The sequence below is a fragment of the Capra hircus genome, unplaced genomic scaffold (genome assembly GCF_001704415.2).
Source record: "Capra hircus breed San Clemente unplaced genomic scaffold, ASM170441v1, whole genome shotgun sequence".
Taxonomy (NCBI): domain Eukaryota; kingdom Metazoa; phylum Chordata; class Mammalia; order Artiodactyla; family Bovidae; genus Capra; species Capra hircus.
Window position 1 is genome coordinate 241,487 of NW_017189685.1, and position 20,115 is coordinate 261,601.

Here is a 20,115-nt window from a genome sequence, read left to right on the forward strand (position 1 = left end):
CATACATCATCTTATTGCTGTTTACCTGACTGCAGTTTGCAAATTCTGTGTGTTTTACAAATTGATTTGTGGCAAATCAGTATTGAACAAGTGTCAGCACCATTTCTTTCCTGCCCACTTTCTTTTCATGTATAATTTTGCTAATTCTCACAGTATTTCAGATTTTTCTTTATTGGTATATTTCTGGTAGTGAACTATGATTAGTGATCCTTTATGTTACTGTTGTAAGAAGCTTTTGACTTGCTGAAGGTTGAGGTGATGGCTTGAAATTGTTTTCTTTTTTGCAATAGGTCATTTTTAATTAATGTATATGCATTGTTTTTTTAGACCTAATGCTTTTGCCCACTTAACAAACGAGTATATATTATAAACATAAGTTAACAAAATCAGAGAATTGACATGCACAACAAAAACCTTACAAAAGCAGAAAATTTACTTGGTTTATTGTGTTAGTATAGAATGGAATCATGTTTTTAGAGTCCTTTGGTACATTTTTTCAGAACAAGCCAGTTACCACTGTTTCTCCAAACTTCAGTTTATGTGTTTTTCTTTCACTTCCTCTCCCCTCATGCCATCAGCAAATGAATATTGGAAATTATAGGCTAAATATGTAAATTACTATTTTCTGTTGTTCTTTTCAAGTCCTTTCACTACTTCTGTGTGTTTGTGAATGGTAGACAAAGATTTAGTGTACTAAATCTTAGACTAGATAGTCTAATTAGATTAGTCTAGTTAGTCTCACAAACTAGTATCTTGAGATGTAATGCTAATTTTTAATTTATTTTCAAAATTTTCTTTAACAAATATACCCAAACAAAATTGTTCAGTAAGGGTATGCAATATTTTACTTATTGACTCATTCCATTTTCTTTATGTTTGAGATTTAAAATTAGAAATGTTTGAAAGACCATCCATCATTCAAATTTGGAACTAAGGCAGTAATTCATATTATAGATCCACAATTATGGATGGTCATTTGGTAACTTCATTATGACCATTAACTCTAATTCATGAAAATAAGTATAGGCTGATCCAGATGTTCCATTTGACTCTTTTTGGCCTATGTTTTCTTTAGGTTTTAGGCAGAATGAATCCCATTCATCAAATATTTGAGAACCACAAACTCTATTCTTCACCATATTCTTGGCAATAAAGTAGATACTGTGGAATGTAAAAAACAGCCTCTTTCTTTTGTGATTTAACCTAGTTCAGTTCAGTTCGGTTCAGTCACTCAATCATGTCCAGTTCTTTGTGACCCCTGAATCAGCACACCAGGCCTCCCTGTCCATCACCAACTCCCGGAGTTCACTCAAACTCACGTCCATCAACGGTGATGCCATCCAGTCATCTCATCCTCTGTTGTACCCTTCTCCTCCTGCCCTCAATCCCTCCCAGCATCAGAGTCTTTTCCAATGAGTCAACTCTTCTCATGAGGTGGCCAAAGTACTGGAGTTTCAGCTTAAACATCATTCCTTCCAAAGAAATCCCAGGACTGATCTCCTTCAGAATGGACTGGTTGAATCTCCTTGCAGTCCAAGGGACTCTCAAGAGTCTTCTCCCACACCACAGTTCAGAAGCATCAATTCTTCAGCGCTCAGCTTTCTTCACAGTCCAACTCTCACATCCATACATGACCACAGGAAAAACCATAGCCTTGACTAGACAGACCTTAGAAGGCAAAGTAAAGTCTCTGCTTTTGAATATGCTATGTAGGTTGGTCATAACTTTTCTTCCAAGGAATAAGCGTCTTTTAATTTCATGGCTGCAGTCACCATCTGCAGTGATTTGGGAGCCCAAAAAATAAAGTCTGACACTGTTTCCCCGTCTATTTCCCATGAAGTGATGGGACCAGATGCCATGATCTTCATTTTCTGAATGTTGAGCTTCAAGCCAACTTATTTACTCTCTTTCACTTTCATCAAGAGGCTTTTTAGTTCCTCTTCACTTCTGCCATAAGGGTGGTGTCGTTATTGATATTTCTCCCAGGAATCTTGATTCCAGCTTGTGTTTCTTCCAGCCCAGCATTTCTCATGATGTACTCTGCATATAAGTGAAACAAGTGGGGTGACCTAGATAAATAAATTCTCAAACAGATAAATAAGTTATAATTAAGTAATATATGTAAAGTACATTTTTACAAATTTGTTTTTTGGTTAAGGTCATGGAGAATGCTACCTTTGTTCAAGTCGTGTATGACAGCATGGTTTCTATAATGAACAAGAGTCATAAAAAAGAGAACTAGAAGAAAAGCGAGGGGTAAAAACCTTTCAGGTCCTGAAAACAAGTGAAAGCCTCAAAAAAAACAACTGATGTGTGCCGGGGTCCAGCCCTGGTGGATCCACAGTAATTCAAAGCGGGGATGGAGTTGGCGATTAAAGAGAGATTAATTAGAGATTTAAAGAGAGATTTGGGAAGAATTATATATTGAAAAAATAGAGGAGAAAAAAGTCTGGTATTCTTTGGTTGACATGGAAAGCTAATAAAGTCTCAAGAAAGTTGCACCGGCTACATAGGCCACAGGCACCCGCTTGAATAGCGGAGGGTGCCCTACCTTTGCCTCCCTCTCGTGTGGGTCTTAGAAGCCCAGGCAAATAAGTAGACAGAGTGAGCCTGTGTGTTCCAAGGGATCAGCCTGAAAAGAGAAGGAGGGAGAGGGAGAAAAAGAGTTGACATGGGGGAGGCCAAGCTTGTGCAAAAACCCCGTAACTTTATTTTCAAAAAGTGCTTATATAACCCTAAGTTTTGCATAATGGAAGATGCAGAGTCATGTAGGGGCAGCAGTCCTGACCCTTATGAATAGCAGGCTTTCTTTCTCCATATCTTTCCGTATACAAAAGCTCTCAGGTGATTTACATTATCTTCTGGCCAAGAGGCCTGTTAACACTTTATGGCTCTCTTCCTTAATGAATGTTAATCTCATTTCCCCTGAAGTGTTTTTCTTTAATCTGCATCACCCTCAAAGCACTAAAGTTAAATCCCTATAGAACAAAGTTGCAGTGGGTTATAACAGAGAAAGTACTTAACTCAAAGATCTAATGTTGCTAATGCCAGGGCTACTATCTGTTTTTTCTACATATCAGCTATATCAACAAATAAAAGATATGAAAACTTGGCAGCAAGTATTGGCTCAACAATGAAACCCTTAATCAGTTCTATTCTAGAGATTTTTACTTCTCGGAAACCCCTACATTCCTAGGATGTTTTAAGCTTCCTATGCCTCTCCAGGTTGGGAGGCTGTAAACAATCACATGCGTAGCTGTAAGAGTCCAGATAAACCTGTCAGGCAGGCTAGAAAGCCATCAGAGGGGTTTTTGGATTGAAACGCTCTTTTTATGCCCAGGAGAGTTATTAACTAGAGCTCTAAGTTAATTTTCTTTAGAGAAAGTTGGTCGGGGATAGCCCCCCATTAACGTCAGAAGAGTATAGTATAGCTAACAGTAAACAGACAGAATTTGGTTTTGGGGTAGATGCCCGGGCAGAGGACCCCTTCCTCATGACCTTTGTCATGGGCGGGATTCCCTGTGCTGGCTCCCGGCAGATGTGCTCATGGGACAGAAATGGCTGTAGCAGTACAGAGGAAAGGAATTATCTGTGGCAATGAACTCAGAAAAATGCTAAGGTACAGAATTATAGATGTATTTGTTGTTTAGTTGCTCAGTCACGTCTGATTCTTTGCCACCCTATGAACGTTAGCCCACCAGGCTCCTCTGTCCATGGGATTCTCCAGGCAAGAATACTGGAATGGATTGCTATTTCTATCTCCAGGTCTTCCAGACCCAGGAATAGAACCAATGTCTCCTGCACTGACAGGAATCTTTATTGCTGAGCCACTAAGGAAGCCTACAAGGGTTCTTGTAGGCAATGTTAAGTAGTTTAGATAGTAATTCCATGTGTTATAGAAGAAGGGAAAGAGATTTTTTTTGTTTTACAGCTTTGAAGTGTGAATCTGTTCATTACTTTGGGTGTAAAGATTGGGAATGGAAGATGAAAATAAAGAAAACAGACAGTTGAAGAAATCCAGCTAGCTAACTTGGATTGTGATTATAGCAATGGAAGTAGAAAAAGATTATACAACATACTGTTGTGAAGATTGAACTCAAGAGTTTACATACAAATTGAATAGTGAGATAAGAGAGAAAAAGTAATGAAGAAAAGCTGGTTATCATCTTGTAGTTTTCTTACTTCTTGGTCATAAACTTAAAACATCTCTCATTTGGTCATAAACTTAAAACCTCTCTCACTTTTAACATTTTCATTCTCTACCTTCATTATTCTCAATGTTGTCTAGACTCCTCCAGTTTGTCAGGTTTTCTCTCAATATTTGAAATGCAAACACCACAATTTTTCTTCCATGAGGAGGAATTTTCTCATTTTTCGGTTGTGGTCTCAGTCTCAGTTCAGTCTCACAGTCGTGTCTGACTTACTGATTTCCCATGAACCACATCATGCCAGGCCTCTCTATCCATCTCCAACTCCCAGAGTCCACCCAAAGCCATGTCCATAGTGATGCCATCCAACCATCATGTCCATGTTGATGCCATCCAACCATCTTATCCTCTTGAGTCTATTTCTCCTCCTGCCTTCAGTCTTTCCCAGCATCAAGGTCTTTTCATATGAGTCAGCTTTTCACATCAGGTGCCCAAAGTATTGGAGTTTCAGCTTCAACGTCAGTCCTTCCAATGAACACCCGGGACTGATCTTTAGGATGGACTGGAGGGATCTCCTTGCAGTCCAAGGGACTCTCAAGAGTCTTCTCCAACACCACAGTTCAAAAGCATCAATTCTTCATCACTCAGCTTTCTTTATAGTCCAATTCTAACATGAGTACATGACCACTGGAAAACCTTGACTAGACGGACCTTTGTTGACAAAGTAATGTCACTGCTTTTTAATATGCTGTCTAGGTTGGTCGTAACTTTCTTTCCAAGGAGTAAGCATCTTTTAATTTGATGGGTGCAAAAACAATCTGCAGTGATTTTGGAACCCTGAATAATAAAGCCAGCCACCATTTCCACTGTTTTCCCATCTATTTGCCATGAAGTGATGGGACTGGATGCCATGATCTTAGTATTCTGAATGTTGAGCTTTAAGGTAACATTTTCACTCTTCTCTTTCACTTTCATTCGGAAGCTCTTTACTTCTTCACTTTCTGCCATAAGGGTGGTGTCATCTGCATATCTGAGCTTAGTCATATTTCTCCTGGCAATCTTGATTCCACTTTATGCTTCTTCTAGCCCAGCATTTCTCATGATGTACTCTACATACAAGTTAAATACGCAGGGTGACGATATACAACCTTGATGTACTTATTTTCATATTTGGAACCAATCTGTTCTTCGATGTCCAGTTCTAACTGTTGCTTCCTGACTTGCATACAGGTATCTCAAGAGACAGATCAGGTGGTCTGGTATTCCCATCCCTTGAAGAATTTTCCAGTTTATTGTGATCCATACATCAAAGGCTTTGGCATAGTCAGTAAAGCAGAAATAGATGTTTTTCTGGAACTCTCTTGCTTTTTTCATGATCCAGCGGATGTTGGCAATTTGACCTCTGGTTCCTCTGCCTTTTCTAAAATCAGCTTGAACATCTGGAAGTTCACATTTCCTCTATTACTAAAGCCTGGCTTGGACAATTTTGAGCATCACTTTACTAGCGTGTGAGATGAGTGCAATTGTGTGGTAGTTTGAGCATTCTTTAACATTGCCTTTCTTTGGGATTGGAATGAAAACTGACCTTTTCTAGTCCTGTGGCTGCTGCTGAGGTTTCCAAATTTGCTGGCATATTGAGTGCAGCACTTTCATAGCATCATCTTTTAGGATTTGAAATAGCTGAACTGGAAATCCATCACCTCCACTAGCTTTATTTCTAGTGATGCTTCCTAAGGCCCACTTGACTTCACATTCCAGGATGTCTGGCTCTAGGTGAGTGATCACTCCATCATGATTATCTGGGTCATGAACATCTTTTTTGTACAGTTCTACTGTGTATTTTTGTCACCTCTTCTTAATATCTTCTGCTTCTGTTAGGTCCATAGCATTTCTGTCCTTTATTGAGCCCATCTTTGCATGAGATGTTCCCTTGATATCTCTGATTTTCTTGAAGCAATCTCTGGTCTTTCCCATTGTATTGTTTTCCTCTATTTCTTTGCACTGGTCACTGAGGAAGGCTTTCTCATCTCTTCTTAACTGTTTGGAACTCTGCATTCAAATGGGTATATCTTTCCTTTTCCCCTTGGCTTTTCGCCTCTCTTCTTTTCACAGCTATTTGTAAGGCCTCCTCAGACAACCATTTTGCTTTTTTGCATTTCTTTTTCTTGGAAATGGTCTTGATCACTGTCTCCAGTACAGTGTCACGAACCTCTGTCCATAGTTCATCAGGCACTCTATCTGTCAGATCTAGTCCCTTAAATCTATTTCTCTATTTCCACTGTATGCTGCTGCTGCTAAGTCACTTCAGTTGTGTCTGATTCGGTGCGATCCCATAGATGGCAGCCCACCAGGCTCCCCCGTGTCTGGGATTTTCCAGGCAGGAACACTGGAGTGGGGTGCCATTTCCTTCTCCAGTGCATGAAAGTGAAAAGTGAAAGTGAAGTCGCTCAGTTGCATCCAACTGTTAGCAACTCCATGGACTGCAGCCTTCTAGGCTCCTCCACCCATGGAATTTTCCAGGCAAGAGTACTGGAGTGGGGTGCCGTTGTCTTCTCCACTGTATAGTCAGAGGGATTTGATTTAGGTCATACCTGAATGGTCTAGTGGTTTTCTCCACTTTCTTCAGTTTCAGTCTAAATTTGGCAATAAGGAGTTCATGATCTGAGCCAGAGTCAGTTCCCGGTCTTGTTTTTGCTAATTGTATATAGCTTCTTCATCTTTGGCTGCAAAGAATATAATCAGTCTGATTTCAGTGTTGACCATCTGGTGAAGTCCATGTGTAGAGTCTTCTCTCATGTTGTTGTAAGAGGGTGTTTGCTGTGACCAGTGCGTTCTCTTGGCAGAACTGTATTAGCCTTTGCCCTGCTTCATTCTCTACTCCAATGCCACATTTGCCTGTTACTCTAGGTGTTTCTTGACTTCCTACTTCTGCATTTCAGTTCCCTATAATGAAAAGAACATCGTTTCGGGGTGTTAGTTCCAGAAGGTCTTGTAGGTCTCCAAAGAACTGTTCAACTTTTTTGGCACTACTATTTCCTTCCTTCCTTCTAATTTTCTTCATTGGTGTATCATAAGAAGATAATACATTTGTACATTTTAGCTTAAAGTAGAGGTAATGAGGGCTGTGTTTATTCTTGATTTTTCCATGTATTTTTCACAGTAAGCTGTATTATTTTTTTAATTTAAAAATAATTTGGTTGAAGTGTAAGGGAAAACTTCACTCTTCAGTTCATAATTAACATTTGAAGATAGTTGAAATTTATTATGTTTATTATAGTGGTTGACTTTTTATACAGCTTATATACTCATAAAAATTAGAATATTCCTTTTAATAAAATCCTTAAGAAAAGAAAAGATAATGTATTAGATTCAGCTTTGTAATATATATACAAAGTGTTCTTTGAATAGTTAACAAAGCCAGCTAGAAGGATTTGTAGGCTGTCCATGGTGTTATCACCCTTTTAGGCTCAGTTTTATGTGTAGCTCTGTCAGTAAGGAATCTGGGAAAGAGAAATCATCTCCTACTTAAGATTCAAGTATTTATTATGTGCTTATTCTATGCCAGGTATAGTCTTATTTAAGTAACTAGGAAATAAAGCCTTTGCTATCAGTAACTATACGTTTGGATATGAAATAAAGACTAAAAGCAGTAAATATAAGGAGGATAGTAGATACATTTAATGTTTTATCTTTTCTTTGAAATAATAGTTTATATATAATAATATGATAATATCTTCCAGACTCAGATCCAGTAGCAGTTCAGTATATCAGAGAGCTCTAAATTAGTTTGATACTGATCAAACGAATACTCTTAGGGGGTTATACTGTTCACAAACATTGTTGTGACATCACATTGCTAAACCAGTTCTGTGCTTTTTAAAGTTAAATTATCCTTCCCAGATTGCATCATCCACTTCTGTATTCAGAGGAGAGCTTTGATACACAGTTGTGGGTGCTGTAGGACACAATTTTGAGTAGTAACAGCGAATTATGGAAAAACTAGCACAATTTGTGAAGATTCACTATATTAATATCAGAAGCATGAATGTATGGAAAAAATACATATTACCAAAAATTTTAATATAAATTAAAGATACCATTAGATTACCTTCAAATTAAAATTTGAAACAAGAATTTTAGTACTTTTATCTTTAGTACTGTAATTAAACTAACTGTAAAATATAACCCATAAGTAATATTTTACAGTATCTGGAATTTTAAAGTCAGTCATATATAAATGATTGTTTTGACTATCTAAGAGTAAATATATACTTTATTACCTTATTATAATCAAAAGTATTCAGCCTCCAGTTTAGACTTGGAAACATGATTCTTAAAGTTATTTGTTATTTGTGCTAAGAGTACTCAGTATTCAGTTGTCACAATAATTCTCTCTACACTAGGTATTGCCTTATGAAAATTCTGAAGCAATGTCTGACACTGAGGGAAGCTCTTATTACAGCAGGAAAAGAGATTACATGGCATGGCCGGACAAATGATGAACCAGCACATTACTGTAGCATTTGTGAGGTAACTGTTCTTATTGACAGTTTTTTTGTGGTTTTTCTAGGGTTTGGTTTCTTTTGTCTTTTAATTATAAACTTACGTATACTTTTCATGTGATGCATTTTGTTGAAATTGAATATCATAGCTATTATATTAAATTTTCATTTGATGGTATAATATTTTTTTAGCTTTTTATTTTGTATTGGAGCATGACTGATTAACAATGTTGTGATAGTTTCAGGTAGACAACAAAAGGACTCAGCTACCCATACACATGTATCCATTCTCCCTCAAGCTCCCCTCTTAATGGTATAATATTCTGTTAACTCTGTGTTTACTCAGAAGTATCTCCTAACAGTAGCAATTATGTAAGACTTTCTTTATCAGATGATATAATCTCATATTTTGAAGTTGGAACTATTTATCATAAGTACACAGTTGCCAACAATCTATTTCGGTATATATATATATGCCATGCACTACTAAGTCTTTTCTGCTTAATTTCATAAACATTTGTTAATTTTTTTTCTTGTAGCAAAGATTTAAAAGTGAAGACATAAAAATGTGGTAAGCTGTTCTACGTGAGATTATATTCTACTTACAGGATACAAATTATAAACATATGAATGTAATATGTGTAAAAACTATAATGTCTGTGGGCGTATATACAGATTATTATTCAATGACTTATGAAATAGTAAAGTTACAGGACGAAAATCAGTACACAGAAATTGCTTGGATTCTTCTATACTCACAATGAAAAATCAGAAAGAGAAATTAGGGAATCAATGTCATTTACCATTGCACACACACAAAAAATATCTAGGATAAACCTGTCTAAGCAGACAAAAAAATCTATATACACACAATTAAAGACACTGGTTAAAGATATCAAAGATGACATAAACAGATGGAGGGATATTCCATACTTCTTGGTTGAATCAATATTGTGAAAATGACTGCAGTATCAAAACAAGCTACAGATTCAGTGTAGTCCCTTATTGAATTACTAATGGCATTTTTCAGACTAGAACAAAAATTTTTCACAGTTTGTATGGAAACATAAAAGATCCCCAATAGCCAGAGTAATCTTGAAGATTGAAGCTGAAGGAATGAACTTAACCTGATTTCAGACTATACTACAAAGCTACAGTCATCAAAACAATATGATACAGGACAAAAAAGTACAGACCAATGGAATAAGATAGAAAGCCCAGAGATAAAGCCATACACAAATGTACACCTTATATTTGACAAAGGAGACAAGACTATACAATGGGGAAAAGATAGTCTCTTCAGTAAGTGGTGCTGGAAGAACTAGACAACCACATGCCAAAAAAAAAAAAAAAAAAATTTAGGACACTTCCTAAGACCGTACACAAAGATAAGCTCAAAACGAATTAAAAACCTAAGTGTAAGACCAGAAACTATTAAACTCCTAGGAAAAAGCAGGCAAAACACTGTATGACATAAATTTAGCAAGATCCTTTATGACCTAAACCCTAGAATAGTGGACATAAAAACAAAAATAAGCGGGACCTAATTAAACTTAAAAATGTTTCACAGCAAAGGAAACTGTAAACAATGTGAAAAGACAACCTTAAGACTGTGGAAAATAATAGCAAATTAAACAACTGACAAGATTAATTTTCAAATACAAGCAGCTCATACAGCTCAATACCAGGAAGACAAACAACCACCAGTCAAAAAGTGGGCAAAAGACCTAAACATACATTTCTCCAAAGAAAACATACAGATGGCTCTTAGACACATGAAAAGATACTGAACATCACACATTATTAGAGAAATGCAAATCAAAACCACAATGAGGTATCACCTCATACCAGAGAGACAAGAGAGAATGGCCATAATGAAAAAATCCACAAACAGTGAGTGCTGGAGAGTGTGGAGACAAGGAAACCCTCCTACACTGCTGGAGGGAATGTAAATTGATACAGCCAGTATCAAAGATGATAATCAAGATTTCTTAAAAAGCTAGGAATAAAACCACCATATGACCCAGCAATCCCATTCCTAGGCATATCTGCTGAGGAAACCCAAATTGAAGAAGACACATGTATCCCCGTGTTCATTGCAGCACTGTTTACAATAGCCTAGACATGGAAGCAGCTTCGTTGTCCATTGACTGACAAATGGATAAAGAAGCTGTGGTATACAGTGGAATACTACTCAGCTATAAAAAGAATGCATTAAAAAAAAAAGAATGCATTTGAGTCAGTTATAATGAGGTGGTTGAACCTAGAGCCTATAATAGAGTGTAGTAAGTAAAAAAGAAAACTATATTAACTCCTGTATTTGGAATCTAGAACGATGGTACTGATGACTCTGTTCACAGAACAGCAGTGAAGATGCAGGCATAGAGAACAGATTTATGGACAAGAGTGCAGGAGAAGAGGGAGGGAGAGAGTGAGATGAATGGAGAAAATAGCATGGATGTATATACACTAACATATATAAATAGATAGCCAATGGGAATTTACTTTCTGACTCAGGGAACTCAAACTAGGGCTCTGTAATAACCTAGGAGTTGGGAAAGGGCAGGAGGTGGGAGGGAGATTCAAGAACAAGGAAAAATATGTACACCTGCGGTCAATTCATGTTGGTGTGTGACAGAAATTAAACCAATATTGTAAAGCAACATCAGTCCATTAAAAAGAAAGAAATAGTTCTTTAAAAAAGTAGGTAAAGTTATTTTCTAATATTGCCGTAGGGGCCCATTCAAAGGTGAATTATTTTATTTCAGCAGGGAAAAAATGGCTTGAATCAGAGAATAAAAACATCATTGTGTTTTATGGAGGACAAAACAAGTATTAGTTGATGCAGGAGTAATTTCAGTTTTGCATTGGTGAATGTTGCCATTTGATACTAGAATACATTCTTAAATAAATGTGGTTCTGTTATACACCATTTTAATGTGCATATCTTGTTTTATGTTTTTTGCCAATGAATTATTACTGGCTATTTATATACATGTATTTTAGACTATGGAAATGATTTTAGACAAATAGCAAATTCAAGCAATTTTCTTATTCAAGTTCAAAATGGGTCATAAAATGGTGTACACAACTGTCAACATCAGCAATACATTTGGCCCAGGAACTGCCTATGAACATACAGTGCAGTAGTGTTTGAAGAAGTTTTGTAGTGGAGACTAGAGCCCTGAAGATGAGGAGCACAGCCATTAGAAGTTGACAGCAACCAACTGAGAATATCATCTAAGCTGATCCTCTTAGAACTACACAAGAAGTTGGCCAAGAACTCAGCTTTGTTCATTCTGTGGTCATTTGGCATTTGAAGCAAATTAAAAAGGTGAAAACCTGGATAAGTGGGTGCCTCATGAGCTGACCACAAATCAAAAAAAATAGTCATTTTGAAGTGTTGTCATCTTTTATTCCACACAACAACACAGACTATTTCTCACTCAGATTGTTACATCTGGTGAGAAGTGGATTTTATTCACTGTGACAGTCAGCTCCATGGTTGAACTGAGAAGTCCAAAGCACATTCCAAAGGCAAACTTGCATGTATAAGAGGTCGTGGTCACTGTAGGTGTCTGCTGCTGGTCTGATTCACTCAACTTTCTGAATCCCAACTTAACCATTACATCAGAGAAGTATACTCTACAAATCAATGAGATGCACTGAAAATTGGAATGCCTGCAGTCAACATTAGTCAACAGAAAAGGCCCATTTATTCACAGCAATGACCAATGCTTCAAAAGTTGAACAAATGGGGCTACAATTTGCCTCATCTCCAATATTCAAGCATCTTGACAACTTCAGTCAGCAGAAAATCCTTTCCAAGAATTCAATGAATGCTGAAGCACAGATGTTTATGCTTCACCAATAAACTTATTTCTTGTTGGCAAAAATGGGTTGACTAAATTGGTCCCCATTTTGATTAATAAAGAGCTAGTTGTAATGATTTAAAGTATAGGGTCTGAAGGCATAGTTACTTTTGCACAAGTCTAATAGTACAGTAATAAAAAGGCTAGGTAGTTTAGTGTGGTTGGAAAATGTATTTCATATTTTTAAAAATCTGTAAGATGCTTATAGTTAGTGGTATCTAGCTATAAGCTAGCTATAGCTAGTGGTATCTAGCTATATCTAGCTAGACATAATATCTAGCAATAAGCATCTTGAATTTAAGAAATCTGATGTTTATTCTAAGATAATTAAAAGTTCTGCAGCAAGGGACACAAGTCAAGGTACGTGTTTCATCAAGTGGTAGTTGATAAAGAAAATGAAGAAGGTAAAGAGACTAGTTTTGAGCATTTTTGTCTGTTGTTCGGGGTCTTGGGAGTGTACATATTGCATAGGATGTGAGATGTTAGTTCCCATATATGTTTTGATCCCAAGCCCCCAACAGGGCAAGCTTGAGTCTTAATCACTGGACTGCTAGGGATTAAGTCTGTAGAATGGTGTTTAAAAAAAATTACTAAGGGCTGAGATTCATTAGTAGGACATTAAAAAAAGAGAGAGAAGCTGAAAAGTATTTAGAAAGTAAAATCAATATGATAGTTGAAGAAATAGAGAATGATGACAAGCTGAAGAACCAAGATGTTTTAACTGGGATTACTAAACTATGTTGCTGCCTATTTAGAATAAAGGAAAACTTTATGAACTCTGATCTTTTACTAGTGTGGTTCAAAGACGACTTAAGGTGATGAGTTTCTAATCACTGAAGTCAAACAAAAGTCAGAAGATCGCTTGCCTAAGAAATTGAATATCCGAAGGAAATCTTGAAATTACATTTTAATTCTGAGATATACTGATTAAATCTTTTGGCTGTTTTAACATTGCATAACCTCATTGAAGTACATTTTTATAAGACCAAACAGACTCTGGTTAGCGTTTATATCTCAGATAAATGATTTTTTCTGTATATGAAAACAAGTATTCTAGGTATTATCCATTTTCCATCCTGAAACATTACAAGTCAACATTTGTAAAAGAAGTACACTGTCTTTTGGTACAGTACAGTTCATAAATACACCCTGTACTTATTTTCCTTAATGTAATAGGATAATAAATAAACACCCTTTATTAGTCATCAGTGAGTTTCTTGCTCTTGAAAGTAAACTAATCATAATGGCAGTCCAGAAAGGAATAATGTGGGTTAGTCAAAACGTTAGTGGCCTCTTCATGGATCATAGCCTTCTCATGGCAGAGGGGCTTGGGTCACTCAGTGAAGCTATGAGACACGTCTAGCAGAGCTATCCAAGAGAGACAGGTTATAGTGAAGAGTTCTAACAAAACGTGGTCCAGTGGAGGAGAAAATGCCCATTCAAGTATTCTTCCTGTGAGAACTCTTGGATAGTATGAAAGGCCAAAAGATGTGAGACAGAAGATGAGCCCTCAGGTCAGACGGTACCAGTATGCTACTGGGGAAGAGTGGAGGCCAATCACTAGTAGCCCCAGAAGGAAAGAAGTAGCTGAGCCAAAGTGGAAATGACACCCAGTTGTGATAGTGTCTAGTGGTGAGAGTAAAGTCCCATGCTGTAAAGAACATTATTGCACAGGAACCTGGAATGTTTGGGCCATGATCAAGGAAAATTGGATAAGGTCAAACAGGAGATGGCAAGAGTGAACACAGGTGTTTTAGAAATCAGTGATCTAACATGATGGGAATGGCTGTCCAAGAAGCGACAGTTAGAACCAGACATGGAACAACTGATTGGTTCAGAATTGGGAAAGGAGTACAGCAAAGTTTTAATTGTCACCCTACTTACTTAACTTATATGCAGAGTACATCATGCCAAATGCCAGGCTGGATGAATCACAAGCTGGAATCGAGAATTAGCAGCCTCAGATATGGAGTTGATACTACTCTGATGGCAGAAAATGAAAAGGACCTAAAGAGCCTCTTGAGAGTAAAAGAGGAGAGTGAAAAAGCTGACTTAAAACTCAACATTCAAATAACTTAGGTCATGGTATCCTGTCTCATCACTTCATGGCAAATAGATGGGGAAACAATGGAAACAGAGGCAAATTTTATTTTCTTGGCTCCAAAATCACTGCAGGTGGTGACTGCAGGCATGAAATAAAAAGATGCTTGCTCCTTGAAAGGAAATTTGTGACAGCCATAGCCCTAGAGTTAAAATGCAGAGACATCACTTAGCTGACAAAGATCCATATAGGCAAAACTGTGGTTTTTACAGTAGTCATGTATAGATGTGAGAGTTGGACCATATAGAAGGTTAAGCACCAAAGAATTGATACTCTCAAATTGTGGGACTGGAGAGTACTCTTGAGATCTCCGTGAACTTTGAGATCAAACCAGTCAACCCTAAAGAAAATCAGCCCTGAATATTCTTCAGAAAGACTGATCCTGATGCTGAAGCTCCAGTAGTTTGTCCACCTGATGTGAAGAGCAAGCTCATTGGAAAAGAGCCAGCTCAAGGGAAATCTTTCCCTTGTGCTGGGAAAGAGTAAAGACAAAAGGAGAAGTAAGCACCAGAGAATTAGATGTTTAGGTAGCATCACCAACTATGATGTGTGAGCAGACTCCAGGAGATACTGAAAGAGGGGACCATGGCGTGCTGGGGTTCACTGGACCACAAAGAGTTGTGACTATATTTGTAGAGGTCAGACAGATGTGTCTTTCCTCCCCTGCAGGGAAAGACAACTAAAACCAAAGCATTATCAATAGACTGGTTCCAAATAGGAAAAGGAGAACATCAAGGCTATATTGTCACCCTGCTCATTTAACTTATATGCAGAGTACATCGTGAGAAATGCTGAGCTGGAGGAAGCACAGGCTGGAATCAAGATTGCCAGGGGAAATATCAATAACCTCAGATATGCAGATGACACCACACTTAATGATGCAGTGAAGAAGAACTAAAGAGCCTTTTGATGAAAGTGAAAGAGGAGAGTGAAAAAGTTACCTTAAAGCTCAACATTCAGAAAACTAAGATGATGGCATCCAGTCCCATCAGTTCATGGCAAATAGATGGGAAAACAGTGGAAATAATGGCTGGCTTTATTATTCTGGGTTTCAAAATCACTGCAGATGGTGATTGCATCCAAATTAAAAGATGCTTACTCCTTGAAAGAAAAGTTATGACTAACCTAGACAGCATATTAAAAAGCACAGACATTACTTTGCCAACAAAGATACATGTAGTCAAGGCTGTGATTTTCCCAGTGGTCATGTGTGGATGTGAGAGTTGAACTATAGAGAACGCTGAGCACCAAAGAAATGATGCTTTCAACTGTGGTGCTGGAGAAGGCTCTTGAGTGTCCCTTGGACTGCAAGGAGATCCCACCAGTCCACTCTAAAGGAGATCAGTCCTGGGTGTTCACTGGAAGGACTGATGTTGAAGCTGGAATTCCAATACTTTGGCCATCTGATGCGAAGAGCTGACTCATTTGAAAAGGTCCTGATGCTGGGAAAATTGAGGGCAGGAGAAGAAGGGGACACCAGACGATGAGATGGTTGGATGGCATCACCAACTCTATGGACGTGGGTTTGGGTGGACTCTGGGAGTTGGAGATGGACAGGGAGGCCTGATGTGCTGTGGTTCATGGGGTCACAGAGTCGGTCACGACTGAGCGACTGAACTGAACTGATGAATACGATTTTTGTACTGATAATTATGTGGAAAATTGAAACATGCTGATCCATGGTTACAATGATTGCATTAGGTTATTTTCGAAATACCTAACACTGTCCTTGTCTTTGGATGTCCTAGAAAATAAACCTGACATCTTAAACACTACTATGGGGCCTAGGTGTTTTTTAAGGTTATTACTGTATTTTTTATTTATTCATTTATTCTTTGAGCCACTCAGCATGCAAGATCTTAGCTTCCCAATGAAAAATTGATCCCATACCCCTTGCTGTGGAAGAGAAGAGTTTAACCACTGGCCCACCAGCGAATTCCCCTATGGAGCCTTTTATCAAAGTCCCAGCATTTAGTCCAAAATGATCATCCACGTTTTCATGTAAAGTAGAATTCTATAGTTTTATAATAGTGGTACAGATAATTTCAGCTATGTCTGCTCAGTGCTTTCTCTCTTGTATAAAATAGGTGGAAGTTTTTGATCTTCTTTTTGTCACTAATGAAAGCAATTCTCAAAAGACATACATAGTACATTGCCAAGACTGTGCACGAAAAGCAAGTGGGAATCTGGACAATTTCGTGGTGCTAGAAGAATACAAAATTGAGGACCTGATGCAAGTATATGACCAGTTTACATTAGTAAGTGAATTCATTATGTGAGTACATATTTAGGTATGTTTTGAAGCATCAGTGTTTGTTTTCACTTCCAAATTTATAAGAATTAATAAGACATTCACATTTTCTGTTGGTTCAGTAACAGTGCATACGAAAAATATTCCTCTTTATATGCTTGGAAAACCTTTTATCTTTATCAAGTCATTGTGTATTCCTGTTATTCCTTTTCAGTTAGAGTGGCCTAATTAATAACATTAATTACATTAAAAACTTTAGTGTACTTTGTTAATATTATCATAATATTATGCTACTTAATTGATAGAGCCAAATTTTGGTTACTTAATTGTGTAGGTATGATCCCCCAGAAAATTGATATGTTTTTAATACTCCTCTGTTATAAATTAATTGTGTTTATTTAAAATGTATTTCTTGTTACAAGTAATAGTGTTTTGCTAATGGTATATAACATGCATGAAACCAAATCCACAAATGTGTATGGTCTGCAACTTTTCATTTCAAAGGCAAGTACATTTTCTTCTGACTTGAAATGGCTTTGTGAATGGAAACATTCCTGGCTTGTTAGTATTGTTTAAATGTCTTTTGTTTTAAATGTTGAAATTTAGTTGTGATATTTTCAATTGAATGGTGCATTAGATTTCTTAAAAGAGAAAAAAGTTTTGAGAAATAGGTGCCCTTGCTGAGAAAAGTTCACAGACAATTCACTAGTGAAATTTTAATTGAATTTTTACAGTATTTTCCACAATTATTTTTTTGTTTTAATATGTCCTATAAATTCTTGTGATTAAATGATTAAGTAAGAAAAATGAGGGTAATAATTTACAGGTCTTAAGAAATATGGCCCTAAAGGTCACAATAGCAGATTATTGAACTTCAAGACTTTCTTTCTAACTCACTTTCTAAGTATACTGTAGATTGGTTATAGCCATGAGATAGAGAACACTTTTGAGGAGTAATAATATACTGAAACAATTAACATACCTTACTTTTAATTTTAGGCTCCTTCAGTATCATCCTCCTCTTCTTGATACTGGTCCGTGAATATTAAATGACACCTTTTCTCATCTTCAGGAAAGTTCTGCACCAGTGGTATTATAGCTGCTTAATAAGAGTGCTGACTGAAAGCTATGTCTATGCAACCTTCCAAGAATATTGTCAATCAACTGGATATAGGAGAGCATTTCTCTGCTCCAGGATAGATCCAGCTTTTCTTAATTATCATATGTTTTATGTTTATGTGACAGAACTGGCACTGCCCAGTAGACTACTGCTTTGAAGATATCTTTTTTTTTTTTTTTTAATGTTTCTGGACTTGACAAATTAGCTTTCATTTTTATTTTATCATTTCAGAACTTTCTTTGGGAAGATACACTGCCCTCACTGGTCATATTTTTGCTAAGATGGTTAAATTTAAATCTTTGCTTAAGTGTTTTAATGTGAAAAATTAGAGAAGAAAGGTTAGGGTTTTTTTGTTGATTTTTTTTTAATCACTTTTAAGTTTTTCTATATTGTTTGGTGCCCATAATGGTTCCAAATTGAAAGTTTTAAAAATGTTTAATAGCTTAATAGTAAAGGTGCAAAGATAATAGTTTGCACATAGACTAAGAAATAAACTTCAGTTTTGTGATTTTTGTTTCTAATCTTGATAGAGATTTACACTATTTATGAATACATATTTATTGCTTGAAATTATTTGTGACTGGTATGTTATTTTTTCAAGATTTACCTGCCATTAAGTATATGGAGTTCTGTAATTTTAAGCATTACTCCTTTTACATTTCATATGTGTAAATAAAACTTTAAAATTGTACAGAAATTTTACTAAAGTTGTTTCATGTTTAAAGCATTTTCCACTGTTTTAGTTTTAGAGTTTCTGTAAAAACCCAGATTTTGTTCCTTTTCAAATCTTATTATATATATTTTATATGTACATATATGTCACATACATGTATAACATGTATTTATAATACAGTATAGAATTATAAAAAGATAAAACAAATTTTTAATTTTTCACCTCTAAGGTAGTTTCTGAGATGCCTTCCTTAAAGCGTTACTTACAAAAGTATGTGTATTTTTAAAGTAAATGTCTTTTATTCTGGTTGGTGAGGTTGCAGTTATTACAATGATTGCCAATAAATAAGTGCTGGAAAAATGTATAGTAGAAAATGAAATAATGAAGTTACAGTTTTAAAGGAAACATGTAAGCTTGATAAATTTTATTTATTGTGTGGAAGAGATTCATAATGATGGCCTCCACTCTAATAATAAATATATTAAGTGACATATTTTCTGGAGTTAGGTGACCTAAAATTCCATGATTTTCTGCTTATACAACATGGTTCAGTGAGGAGAGAGGGAGAATATATACAAATCCTTTATCATTAGTAAATTTTAACAAGCTCTGTGAAATTTTCTATTTCATATAAACAAACTACTCAATCTGTAACCATTTTATAACAGTTCCTGGTTTTCTGCCTATATCTTACTGAAACATTTGGGCTTTATTCTCATTTTATCACATTTTCTAGATTTCCAGAGAACTTTGGTAAAAGTTCTGTAAATGAAGTGAGAATATGTAATCCTATCTGATGAAATGCCTTGATGTATTTTTTTTCAAATAACTTTATAGAAATAATTTAAAGATGAAAGTTGTCTATATGTTACTACATTTAGGTAATAGTTTTTCAACAATTGAAATCTTAACAGTAATCATTTTATATATATAGATATACATACACATATAGATACACATATATATAATTTCAAAAGAAAATAATCTGTTTTACTTAAGAAAAATAGTTGACTTATTATTTTAATTGCTCCATTTTGTGATTCTCTTGTAAATGTTTTTATGCAAAGGTCTTTGGTACTAAAACTCAAGACAAATGTTTTTTCAAACAAAGATTAAAATTTAGTCATCAGGACACTTACAAAGTTAGTATATTTATAATATATTTGTACTCCATCTGAGTTTTCTTAACTTTGTATTCCTTACAAGACATCTTATTGTTTCATCTCATTTTGAGATGGTTTATTGCCAAGGTTCATATAAATTAAATTTACTGAGTTTACTTCAGTTAGTTTAGTTGCTCAGTCGTGTCCGACTCTTTGCAACCTCATGAATCGCAGGACGCCAGGCCTCCCTGTCCATCACAAACTCCCGGAGTTCACTCAGACTCACGTCCATCAAGTCAGTGATGCCATCCAGCCATCTCATCCTCTGTCATCCCCTTCTCCTCC

The 20,115-nt window shown here is 36.3% G+C and overlaps 1 protein-coding gene across 7 annotated transcripts in view; it reads left to right on the top strand.

Moving 5' to 3' along the window:
• Positions 1-19,072, top strand: part of LOC108634619 (lysine-specific demethylase 6A-like) — a 182,388-nt gene extending 163,316 nt beyond the window's left edge. For 4 of the 7 annotated variants that reach the window (XM_018044664.1, XM_018044667.1, XM_018044669.1 and 1 more), the window contains 3 exons: positions 8,552-8,678; positions 16,711-16,898; positions 17,874-19,072. In XM_018044664.1, coding sequence (XP_017900153.1) covers positions 8,552-8,678; positions 16,711-16,898; positions 17,874-17,916 — 358 coding nt within the window. In that variant the 3' untranslated portion in view covers positions 17,917-19,072. The remainder of the gene's footprint in view (positions 1-8,551; positions 8,679-16,710; positions 16,899-17,873) is intronic. The other 3 variants (XM_018044665.1, XM_018044668.1, XM_018044670.1) reach the window with 1 other exon arrangement.
• The last annotated feature ends 1,043 nt before the right edge of the window (positions 19,073-20,115 follow it).